The 13,401-nt window shown below is 44.5% G+C and overlaps 1 protein-coding gene across 1 annotated transcript in view; it reads right to left on the bottom strand.

Moving 5' to 3' along the window:
- Positions 1-13,401, bottom strand: part of fbln7 (fibulin 7) — a 43,146-nt gene that overhangs the window by 10,562 nt on the left and 19,183 nt on the right. The window contains 6 exon segments of the mRNA XM_084321172.1: positions 208-346; positions 2,691-2,729; positions 2,732-2,765; positions 2,767-2,828; positions 5,714-5,851; positions 6,741-6,866. Of these exon segments, the coding sequence (XP_084177298.1) occupies positions 208-346; positions 2,691-2,729; positions 2,732-2,765; positions 2,767-2,828; positions 5,714-5,851; positions 6,741-6,866 (538 nt within the window).

Consider the following 13,401-nt stretch of genomic DNA (forward strand, 5'->3'; position numbering starts at 1 on the left):
CAGCCTTTGTGTGCCCGTGTGTGTGTGTGTGTGTCACATCTTGGCAACTCGGGTATCGTGGATTCGCCGATGCAGACTTTTCCGCAGAGTGATTATGTGCTTGTAAATGGTGAATACAGTCAAATCCACCTGAACAAAAACAAACACAGAACAAGCACAGAACAAGCACAGAACAAGCCAAGTTTAGGTTATACGTCGTCCACTCACAGGGGCGACGTCTTCACGTAGCTGATGTTGCCGTGGGAACGGGGACACTCTGGGCTGACGCACTGGAAGCCTCCCCCCGTGTTGATACAGGTTGTCCCGCGACTGCAGTTGTGCTGCTGACTCAGACATTCGTCCACATCTGGAGGACAAGACAGCAGCATGTAAGCCATGTAAAAACAAGAGAGGGGAAAGTATAGAGACACACAGCTTACCAGTAGGGAGGGAGTGAGACAGAGAGGGGGGGGGGGGGGGGGGTGACAACCTACCACCTGCTGAGGGAAGGGGGGGGGGGGGGGGGGGTGGGGCACAGTCCCAAGGAGAGGGAGAGAGAAAGGAAGAAATAGAGACGAAGGGAGAAGATTGAAAAGACCCACAGCCAGGCACCCGCCTCCAGCCCCAACTCCCTATTTCCTGGTTACCACAGTCTGGGCAGGGGAAGGGGGGGGGGGTACAGGGATTGTTTATTTGGTTCTTCAGTTTAGTCTCCCCCAAACGCCTCATGTCCCATAGATCCCTTCTGGATGTGAGAGGGTGAGGTCATTCGTTCCACTGGCAACGCTGGGGAAGCTCTTCGCTTCAGGGGGTGCATGCAAAAGTGGGGAAATGGCCTGGGGGTGGGTGTGGGTTGGTTTGCAGGGGCTTGACAGACAGTAAATAAGGAACTATGGCTATGGCCTCCATTTGCTAAAGGACTTCGTCATTCTAAATGCGGTGACCAAAGTAGTGGTTTCCAGAGTGGTTTCCAGAGGATCCCCGGCAAAATGATTACTATTTATTATTAATTCACAAGGAAGTTAACATGAGTCTTGTTTTTTTTTAAATATGTTTTTGGTAGATTTGTGTTGGCTTTTTAGAGAGAGAGAGAGGAATAACGGGAGATAGACGGGGGGAAGACATTCGGCAAAGGTCGCCGGTCCGGAGTTGAACCCGGGATGGCCGTGTTGCGACTCAGCGCCGTACGTGGTGTGCTGCTACTCGAGCGCCAACATGAGATTTTGAGATCCAGCTATTCTGATTATCGGATCTTGTTATCTTCTCAGAAAAACAAGGATGCGGTCCAACACTAAATCATATCTTAGGGACCCCAAAATCTTCTTAAGATAGGGACACAAAATTGCATCAAATGGGGGTCCAACAGTGGCCTAATCCTGGCCTATCTATCTGGAGGTGGAAGGACAGTGGCCTAATGTGTATCTATCTATCTGGAGGTGGAAGGACAGTGGCCTAGTGCAGTGGTTCCCAAAGTCGGGGTCCGCGACCCAAAGGTGGGCCGCGAGCAGCCACGGGAGGGCCGCGAGATGGTTTCCAATTCTTTTTTTTTTTTTTTTTTCAGGCCACTGAACTTAGAAGCAGGCCAGGACAGTGTTTCTAGTTGTATTCTAAAATTGTATTCTATTGTATTCTAAAATGTGACTATATGGTTTTATATTAACTTAATAAATAAACAAAAACGAAAAATCTACTTATTTCAACGAACATTTCAAACTAAATAACAGATTATGCACATAAAACGCTGAAAACAACCGAAGCAACAATAGTATTTTAATGAGGCTATTATTATTATCATTATTATTTTGCAACAAGTTAGCCCTCTCATAAATAGCACATATAAATGAATAACTAACTTGAACTAACTTAATAGGATTGAAGTGATATTTGGCTTAAAAAATCGGTCGCCTGGCAAAAAAAAAAGAAGAAAAAAGCCTGACGATGTGCATTGGGCCGCGGCTCTCTGACGCCTTATTTTCTGGGTCCCGGGCCTGAAAAGTTTGGGAACCCCCTGGCCTAGTGTGCATCTATCTGGAGGTGACCGGGACAGTGGCCTAGTGTGCATCTTATCTTTTGTTTATTTAAACGGATCCCCATTAGCTGACGCCTTAGCGGCAGCTAGTCTTCCTGGGGTCCGACAACGTACACATACACAAGATAACATACACCTATAGAACACAAGAAAGCATATATCACAAAGAAAATGAATCATAGAATAGGAGGAAAAAACATGTATCATAGAATAAAAAGAAATGTAAAACAGGGGATGATAAACAAGAGATAAAGAACGAGAGATAAAAACAAAGAGATAAAAAAAACAAAGAGATAGAATCAAGTTAGAACCAAATAATTTTTTTTTATCATGGTGTGTGCAATGTATTCAAGCTGTGCTGTATCATGGAATAGAAAATGGGGGACCCCCGATGCAAACAAGACGAAAGTCCCCCTCCGGTCCGCATCTATCTATCTGGAGGTCGAAGGACATCTGGAGGTGGCCGGAGGACAGTGGCCTAATGTGTATCTATCTATCTGAGGTGGAAGGACAGTGGCCTAATGTGTATCTATCTGGAGGGGCATTGGGAACCACCACTCATATAGATATTCCTCCCCCCTGAAGCTACATCCCGCCCCCCGGTTCAACCACAGCCAGCCACCCAGGGCCCCTGGTGTGAATGAGGCCTTGTCCTCCTCCAGCTCTGCCCCCAGTCACTCACCTTCACAGCTCCGTCCGTCCGCCAACAGCTTGTAGCCGGCGGGCAGGAGCAGTGGTAGGAGCCCGGGACGTTCACACCACTCGTGGACACACAGCTTCCCTCCCTGGTCGAGCCGGTAGACCTCACACTCGTTCACGTCTGTAAAACAGAAACATGTGTGCGACATGTGAGCCGTACGTACGCGGTGCGGTAGGTACCCGCCCCCCCCCCCCCCCCCCCCCCCCCCCCCCCCTGTCACACCGACGCTGTGTGCGGAGGCTGTATGCACAGGGCTTTTGAGGCGATGGAGGAATGTGCGTAAAAAAATAATTTAATACAGGAGGGGGGGAGTCCAGGCGTAGGATGTTGGAAAGAAGGTATGGAAATTGTGTGTACGGAGCAAAGGTACTTGCACGCCGTACTGTATTAGTAGTAAACCCAAAGGGTTTTGAGTATCACGGACACCACAACGATATCCCCTGGAACAGCCACATCAAAGTATCTGATGTCAAGTTATAATGGGAGAATACTAGAAACTGTTCATATCATACTGTATGTATAGACTAGTAAGACTTCCTCGCCTTGACGTTTCGGAGGTGAACTCTACCGCCTTCATCGGAAGGACCACAGGTGTTATTTGTGATGCTTGCCATCAGCTTGGTTAAATGGGTTGTGTTGCTGTCAGCTTGGTTAAATGGGGTTGTGTTGCCGTCAGCTTGGTTACCGGTAAATGGGTCGTGTTGCTGTCAGCTTGGTTAAATGGGTTGTGTTGCTGTCAGCTTGGTTACCGGTAAATGGATTGTGTTGCTGTCAGCTTGGTTAAATGGGGTCGTGTTGCTGTCAGCTTGGTTAAATGGGTCATGTTGCTGTCAGCTTGGTTAAATGGGTCGTGTTGCCGTCAGCTTGGTTAAATGGGTCGTGTTGCCGTCAGCTTGGTTAAATGGGTCGTGTTGCTGTCAGCTTGGTTAAATGGGTCGTGTTGCTGTCAGCTTGGTTAAATGGATTGTGTGCTGTCAGCTTGGTTAAATGGGTCGTGTTGCTGTCAGCTTGGTTAAATGGATTTATTTGCTGTCAGCTTGGTTAAATGGGTCGTGTTGCCGTCAGCTTGGTTAAATGGGTCGTGTTGCCGTCAGCTTGGTTAAATGGGTCGTGGTGCTGTCAGCTTGGTTAAATGGGTCGTGTTGCCGTCAGCTTGGTTAAATGGGTCGTGTTGCCGTCAGCTTGTTAAATGGGTTGTGTTGCTGTCAGCTTGGTTAAATTGGGTCGTGTTGCTGTCAGCTTCGGTTAAATGGGTCGTGTTGCTGTCAGCTTGGTTAAATGGGTCGTGTTGCCGTCAGCTTGGTTAAATGGGTCGTGTTGCTGTCAGCTTGGTTAAATGGGTCGTGTTGCCATCAGCTTGGTTAAATGGGTCGTGTTGCTGTCAGCTTGGTTAAATGGGTCGTGTTGCTGTCAGCTTGGTTAAATGGGTTGTGTTGCTGTCAGCTTGGTTAAATGGGTTGTGTTGCCGTCAGCTTGGGTTGTGTTGCTGTCAGCTTGGTTAAATGGGTCGTGTTGCCGTCAGCTTGGTTAAATGGGTCGTGTTGCTGTCAGCTTGGTTAAATGGGTCGTGTTGCTGTCAGCTTGGTTAAATGGGTCGTGTTGCCGTCAGCTTGGTTAAATGGGTCGTGTTGCTGTCAGCTTGGTTAAATGGGTCGTGTTGCCGTCAGCTTGGTTAAATGGGTCGTGTTGCTGTCAGCTTGGTTAAATGGGTCGTGTTGCTGTCAGCTTGGTTAAATGGGTCGTGTTGCTGTCAGCTTGGTTAAATGGGTCGTGTTGCTGTCAGCCTTGGTTAAATGGGTTGTGTTGCTGTCAGCTTGGTTAAATGGGTTGTGTTGCCGTCAGCTTGGGTTGTGTTGCTGTCAGCTTGGTTAAATGGGTTTTGTTGCCGTCAGCTTGTTAAATGGGTCGTGTTGCCGTCAGCTTGGTTAAATGGGTTGTGTTGCCGGAAATGGGAAAACAATGATGTTCAAAGCAACTTAAAACTGTTCTATGTAGTTCTGGAAGAAAATGTACCTCTGAAATGAGAGTTTGCGATAATAGCGTTAGTATGGACAGGTACAGTAATTGAAAGAGGATAACTGGCTCACTGGAGCACTATTTGAAGCTGAAAGTAACCAATGTGGCTGTGGTGCCAGTCCCGCCTGCAGCTCAAAGAGGACTGGGCTTACCATTCGTTCTCAAAATGTTTTTCTTTAAAATAGCCATAGGTTTGAGATTTAAAAGTTCTGCTTCTTTGCAAATCATGAGTCATTTTGTTCTTACCACACTTACATGGCACCACTTTAAGTATGACCTTAATAGCTGCTAATCAGCTTGTGACCTCGAGACCTAAAGTAGAGATTAACTTTGTTTGTAACAGTTTCGCCTCAAAGAGCACCTACGGGTGGCCTCAAAGAGCACCCTACGGGTGGCCTCAAAGAGCACCTACGGGTGGCCTCAAAGAGCACCTACGGGTGGCCTCAAAGAGCACCTACGGGTGGCCTCAAAGAGCACCTATGGGTGGCCTCAAAGAGCACCTACGGGTGGCCTCAAAGAGCACCTACGGGTGGCCTCAAAGAGCACCTACGGGGGGCTGCAATTAGAAACTGGCCCCCGGTAAAGGTCCAAACCCACACCCACCCAACCCCCTCCAATGTAGAGTTACTTCCCCTTCGAATGTATATCTTTTTCTTTTAAGATCTCTTTCTCTTAAACAGTACTGTATATTGTGTATGTCACAAGTGCCTTGTATGTCATAAATGTCTTGATGAAACAGTACTGTATATCTGTGTATGTCATCATGTATGTCATAATAATGAATTGAAAATGGGGGACCCTGATGTAAACAAGACGAAAGTCTTTCTCTGGTCTGCATCCCCTTAACAATTGTTTGTATTGAGCCCTAATGTATTGTACCCATTCTGCAATCTGTTAATAAAGTTTTCAATCAATCAATCAAAACGGATTGTTCTCATGTCGACCCCCCCCCCCTCCGACAGAGATGCGACTCAGGTTGGCTCACCCACCCTGGCAGATGCTGTTGTCGGAGGTGCCGCTCATGTGGAAGCCCGCGTCGCAGCTACAGTGCTGGGCTCGGTCCACCTTGGCACAGCGGGGCTTCCGGCTGAACGCCGGGTCGTTCACAACGCTCCACTCGGGCGGAGCTGGACCCAAGAGGAGAGGAGAGAGAGAGGGAGGGAGCTGAGCCTTTGCCCCGTACACATGTATCAACCACATGACAGTAACTGTAACACGGGCGTGCAAAACAAAACATGTTTTCTAATTGTCATTTTATAAATCCCGCAATATCACATGAATATTACACACACACACACCATCTAATATTTATACATAGACACACACACTATGTCATATTTGTATACACGCACACACACACACACACACACACACACACACACACACACACACACACACACACACACACACCATGTCCTATTTATATATACACACACCATGTCATATTTATATATACGTACACACCATATAATATTTATATATATATATATATATATATATATATATATATATATATATATATATATATATATATATATATATATATATATATACACACACCATGTAATATTTATATATACACCCACACTGTCATATTTATATACACACACCATGCAATATTTATATATACACACCCCATGTAATATTTGTATACACACACACACACACACCATGTAATATTTATATACACACACACCCCATGTAATATTTGTATACACACACACCATGTCATATTTGTATACACACACACACACACACACACACACACACACACACACACACACACACACACACACACACACACACACACACACCACACACACACACACACACACACACACACACACACACACACACACACACACACACACACACCATATTTAAAACATCACATGCACACAAAACATAGTCTAACAATAGTTGTCATTATACACGAGACATAGGAGATAGATTTAACACAACAACTGAATGTACAGCACAGCAGCTGAGGCTGGTGTTAACAACAATGCTACTGACCCGTCTGGGTTTGGTGCTGGCAGTGAGAGCCACTCCAGCTGTGGGGACAGGTACACTTGTACTGGTTGATCCCCTCCACGCAGGTACCTCCATTCTGGCAAGGGTTACTGGCGCACTCGCTCACATCTGTGGGCATTGGAGAGATGGTTCCCATAACAACAGGTGGTGTTGTCGAGGGTATACACAAGTACAGCAGCATGGGAGTATATGTAGTCCTTTCTGCTGACATTTAGGCCTTGTATACATGGGTGTTTTTTGGAAACCGTAGCTTTTTCCAATGCGGCTTTGGCGCAAACTACATTTGAAGTCATTGAAACCGGATGTTTTTGAAAACTCCTGCCAGGGTGAAGATTTTCTTAGAAACTCTTTTTTTTTTTTTTTTAAATACACCGTGTATTCGTGTGGACGGTTGAAACCGGAGCTTATGGAAAATGCTTATGGAACATCTTGACTAATGGTGCTGTCCACACATAATATGGATATTTCCTCTGCAATCAGGACAATCCAAAAACTCATTTTCTGTTGGATTGTTATCAACTTTGGACCTGTTACTAGATAAGACTTCAGGCTATGGAACCGTTACGTTTTCCAGCCACAAGCTTTCAGCTGGAACTCTTTTGCGGGCATCTGTTTGCAAGTAAACAAAGACGTGAGTAAACAAAACTTTTATTTCAGTGTGTTCAAACCTCTGTAACTCTATTACATTTAGCACTCAAGAGTGATTATTCCTGTTGTGGAGGACAGTTCAGAATGTTTCCATTCAAAAGAGCCCAAGGCTCATGCATGTGCTATAGTCGTCGTTAGGCGTTTTATGCTAAATATGCCGGATGCATAAGTGGTTAAGTAGTTGATTTTTAAGTATGTTTTGATATCAAATGGGCTGGTGTTGCAGACTTCCTGTCAATTCATTCATTTCCTACAGTATTTGTCAAATAGAGCATTCTCTGTCTCCATATGTAATTCCTCCTCGTCCTCTGTAACTATTTATGTGGGGTTCCCCAAGGCTCCGTATTAGGCCCTATCCTGTCCTCCATTTATATGCTCAGTTAGGTGAAATCATTCAGATATATAATATTTAATTTAATTGCTACGTGGGCATCATTCAGTTATACCTATCATTGAAGCAATAAGGCCCTTGCCTTTATCTAAATGACATTAATCTAATCTAAACCACATTAAGTGTTGGAGATACCTGAAAAGTGAAAATGTGAAGAAGTGAATTCCTGAAAAAGATTTTGGTGACCCTGTGACGTTTCCTCCAGTGCAATATATGCTTTCTGAAAGAGTGAGATTCTACATACACAGTGATGCGGGTTGTGCTTTAATCTGAGAAACACTACGAAACCTTGGCTTATTGAAAATTGTTACTCTGTTTCATAAACTCTGTTACCACAGACAGTAAGGACAGGAAGTTCAAGTTCCTCCCCTTCTGTTATTAGATTTTTTTTTTTTTTTTGAAATCTTTATTTCGAACATGCAATGAATACAAACAAACAATAACAAAAGCAAAACACAACTCAATCTACATGTTCGAAAAGGAGTAGGAAGAAGTATACACTTATTTAATCCTACCCCTTTTCCACTACTCAAATGAGTGTACTATTTTAAAACATAAAAAAGAAAAAGAAATATATATATATATATATATATATATATATATATATATATATATATATATATATATATATATATATATATATATATATATATATATATATATATGCAAAACAAAAAAACAAAAACTATATATGTAAAACATGAAAGAAATAAAATACAAATGTAAACACCCGTGAATATCAAGTCCCTTCCTCATCCCTGTACCTTGTGAACATCATTTCCTTATACATCAGTTTGAATTGTCTCATGTTTGGACATTTCTTTAGCACCACATTTAGACTGTTCCACAGTTTCACTCCACATATCGAGATGCAGTGTCTTCTCATGGTAGTGCGTACATTTAGCACTTTTAAATTGTGTTCTCCCCTCAGATTATAACCCCCCTCCCTATCAAAGAACAATTCTTGAATGTTTCTTGGAAGTGCATGACTTTTTGCTTTATACATTAATTGTGCCGTTTTAAATTCCACAAGATCATTTAACTTCAATGTCTTTGACTCCAAAAACAACATGTTAGGTGTGATCACGATAACCTGCAATGTGAACTATCCTTATGGCCCTTTTTTGGAGTATAAAAAGTGGTTGTAGTGTAGACTTATAATTGTTTCCCCAGACTTCAGCACAGTAATTTTACAAGGGCACCATCGCTGCATCCTGGGCTTCACGCCATCCAGGATGATTGTGATTGGTTTAAATAAATACAAACAAGCCAGTGTTTGTATTTATTTGTTTTTTCCCATATAGCGGAATGACAATAGTGTAGCGACCCTGGGAATTGGGTCGGTTGATCAGCCGAGCTGTCACTCTGCACTCTGCCAACCCGGGGCTGGCGGCGACGCTATTGTTCGCGCAAGCCGGGGGTTGGCAGAGGGGAGGGGGTAGGGGCTGACCTGGAAAGGGTATAAGAGGGTGTGGCACCTAGGTGCGCTCTCTTGAGGCATAGGAATTTACAGTGATGAGTCCCTGGTACCGAAGCCTTACTGATGTGTGAATAAATAAGTAAAGTGAGAACTACACCTGTCTCGAGAGTCGTCAATAACGAACAACAACAAAGTGGGTTCGTTACAATAGGTTCAGCTAGACCTCTCTCCAGTGCTGGCACAGTGGAGAGAGGTATGGCTACGCGAGACTACAAGTGAACTAACTCCAGCCCTGATAGGAGGATGAGGTCACAGACCAGTGTACCCACCTCTGCAGTGACTGCACTGACTGTGAATGCTGGCTGAGGCACGAAAAAGTGAAGAAAGAAAACAGAACTGTACGCACACTTGCTTCGAGAGGGACTCCACACACGCCTTAACACTTTCAGTGCCAACAACGGGAAATCTCGTTAGTTCATGCCAACCGTTGAGTGCCAACGACGAGAAATCTCGTCGTTTAATCGTTTTTTTTTTATTATCGATTTCCATTCGTATTTCATCAATCTAGCCTCACGTTACCAGTGGGGATCTGTCTGAGCTCGAACAGGGAAAATACCGCCCCCTATCGTCTCTCCGGATGGTACTGCCCATTGGATTGGATTGAATGAAACGCATGGGGAAAAAAGAGTCCGGAATCCACATTTTACTTGTCAGACAAGTAACCGGAGACGATCCCAGTCATTGCCCACAATCAGAACAGTGTGGAATATGTCTTTTGACCACCCAGCATTGGATCAATAAACGCGATCGATATTTGGAATGGCGATCAGGAATTGGAATAATCTTTTTGGAGAACATCTGATCTGAGGTAAGGAATCTATTTTACCAGTATTGGGATAATCAGAGCTGTTTTCACCTATATATCAACGTGTCCCCTATGTGTGTATGTGGCTGTGACTGTGTGTAGCTGATCAGGAAATAAGATAATGGATTTTTCAGCCCGCTTCTATAGCGTGCATAAGTACATTATACTATCGATAATCTAGCGTTTATTTGAAAACGATTCATAAATAGGCCGAAAAATGACAATGTGTTTGTGTATTCCAGTAAAGCGCGATTCCTGCGGAATCTATTTTTTTCTGAAAGTTTAAAAAGAAAATAGCGGTTTTCAAAATGGTATAAAACGTAAATGAACCGATTAAAAAACAATCCGTTTCGACAATGTTGACGGCAAACAAGTCATTGATAAGCGACGGTCGTATTAGACACATAGCCATAATTTAAGATAGAGTTTATGCGTTCACAAATGTGAGAGCTCTGTCATTGAATATAGCCGCGGTGGCATTCAACGGGGTAAATAGGACACGGAGGCTGGCACGGAAAGTGTTAAGAGACTCTCCTACAGATCTCCAAAATGAAAGTCAGACAGGAATGCTTGAAACAGGAGGTCTTCCAGGTTTCACTGAGAAGCAGAGGCGCAGGTTCGCGTCACTCGTAATGGAATACCGGAGAAATTAATGGGCCGCTGTTTTTTTTCACTGTGAGCCCTTCCTGTCTACACTCCACCTAGGACTGTGTTGAGCAGTGGTCTAGTCAGGGAGCGATACCTGATACTGTAGAATGACAGGCCGGTACCATCATTTACATTATAGACACAGCATCTACCGTAGGTCGGCCTATCTATCTCCCTCTGCTTAGCCATTACAGCTCCTGTTTAAGTATGTGAATACTGTGTTTTATTAACAACCTTTGTATGAAGCACACAAAGATTACTGTTAAAAAAATGTGTTGGAAAAAGATAACAAAATTATGAATAATTCTAGAAAATGTTTGAAGTAATTTGCCGTCTGAAGACCTTAGTGAGAGAAAATAGTGAAATGTTTTACATTTTTATTTTTGAAACATTATGCAATGAATATCAGGTTTAACTATTTAAAAATGGATATACAACGTTGTACGTTGACGTTGACGGATATACAACGTTATGGGAATTGTCACTTTTTGAGCTAGCTGCAAAGCTACAAGTCATCAGAATGTTCACCTAAAAAGCTGTTCATAAACATATCCCTTACCTTAACCCTAACCTTAACCACTCCCACCACCTAAGGAATAAAAAGCAATGTCCTTCCCAGCTATGGGATCTAGACATTACCAAAGGTAAGAGAAGATGGAGGTACTGCGTAACCATTCTCGAAGACACTCTGATGTCACGAGACCGCCGCCATCTTGGTATAGGGGGACCATACGGATTTCTACCATCAAATCCATGCATTGAGCTCCGTTTTTATTACATGTTTTTATCACATTCTTGTTCATTTCATAACATTTTTATACGATTTGTTTTGAAAATATTGAGGCCAACATGGCATTTCACTATTTCGAAAGCCTTTCTGGTGATTCTAAGGCGAGATATGAGTCAAAGAAACTCCCCCTGATTACCACGACCACAACATCAGAGCGAGTTAGCCGAACGTTAGCCACCAGCCACTTTTTCCTCTGTGATGGTATAAAACTTCCGATTTGGATTTCTGTTCTTGTCATTAGTATAACGCGTAACACAGCAGCTCTTTGGCATTGTGAAGGACTGAAGAAAAGTCTGCTTGATTGTCTTTAATTTGCCGCTTTAACTATCCGTTTCTCCACTAAATAGTGTACACAATGTACCAGGCGGGGCAGTTTCCCCCCACGCTGCAGTTGCGTAGCAATAACAGACAGGAAGTTGACTTCGAGAATGAGGTTCTTGCCACCACCAGACCAAAGGCTTGTGAGGAGGTTAATCCGTCAACACCTCTACCGCATGCTCCCTTTAAAACGGCTCGTTTTATGGCAGCTCCTGTCAAGTTCTCACTCCGTGGTGTTTTACAAGAGCTGCTATGGCCTCTGCCCTCCACGGACGGGAATTCATTGGTAATACTGTAAATACCTTTAATTGCTAACAGTAAGAGAAAGGCGGCGCGGGAAAGAGAGAGAGAAATGTTTACCACATGTCTTTAAAACTAGCAGGAAACCGCGCAGACCCCACGGCCGCTACCTGCGCACGACGTGTTCCGACAAAACGTCCCTGCCGGATCATCCGTGACCGAGTGAGCGCCAGATGTTGTCTGTGACTGAGAGAGTGAGTGAGTGAGCGAGTGGATGAGTGACCACAATTTGCCCATGCATAGCCCACGGCGGTGGTCCTTGCGCGGTCCGTGGGAAAAAGGCCAGCTTGGAAGCTTGCGTATTATCATAGTGGCTTTAGAGGGCTGATCCCTTCACTGACGTGCAAGTGGTTCGGTGTTGAAGCACACAGAATGTTCATCCTCTTCCGCTCCATTTGCCTCTTCATTGCGGTCAAAGCAGTGGCATCGAACAAGAAGTACTGAACTCTAGTGTGGACACTGACCCGTGTGTCAAACATACTGTATTGTTGACTGGATGTACGGAACCACTGCAAAAAACGTACAAGACATTCCTGTGACTGCTTCAACTCTGGTTATGTGCCCCATGTGCCCCCTGTCTGTTGTTTTTATAGTGATTCCGGAGAGTTCTGTAAACGTGCGTGTAACAACGTGATGACTGAGGGAGTGTGCTGGGGGCCCCCTGTCCGAGCCTGGGCTCTAGAGGGGTCACTCTATATTGGATGACTACTGATTCCCACTCCTGTTTATTTGCCCTCACCACAGGAGCCTCGCATGTAAAAAGGCCGCTTCACTCTCCGCCGGGGATATTTTTAAACTCTTTTTTGGACACACACTCTGTTTTTCACCTTTCATCAATGAGCGCTTTTTCCTTTAAAGCACGACTAAATTTAGAACTCTCCCCTGCGGGGGCCCTGGACACATACACAGAGATAATTCTGTGCAGGTTGACCCCTTTTCTGGTCGTTTTCATACCGAAGTCAATAAACCCCATGGACGCTCGAGGCAGCCCCCCGTGTGTACAGTGTGCCACTTGGAATTTGTGGAGAAGGTCCTGTTCAGCGAGAAGGGCAAAAGGGGGGCTATCAATAGCGTGCTTAGCATACTTGCGTGCTATCAGACCCTGGTCTTGGTATAATGTGCGCGCGGACTTAACCTCTGTCACACAGAGAGGCCTGACATAGAGGACAGGAGGGGAAACCCGAGCAGGGAGCCGGTTATCTTACAGTAACCCTGCCAATAATTCTCCCGGAGAAGCAGAAATGCAGAGGGGGGGGGGGCAAG

The sequence above is a fragment of the Notolepis coatsorum genome (genome assembly GCF_963971535.1).
Source record: "Notolepis coatsorum genome assembly, chromosome: 9".
NCBI classification, from domain to species: Eukaryota; Metazoa; Chordata; class Actinopteri; order Aulopiformes; family Paralepididae; genus Notolepis; species Notolepis coatsorum.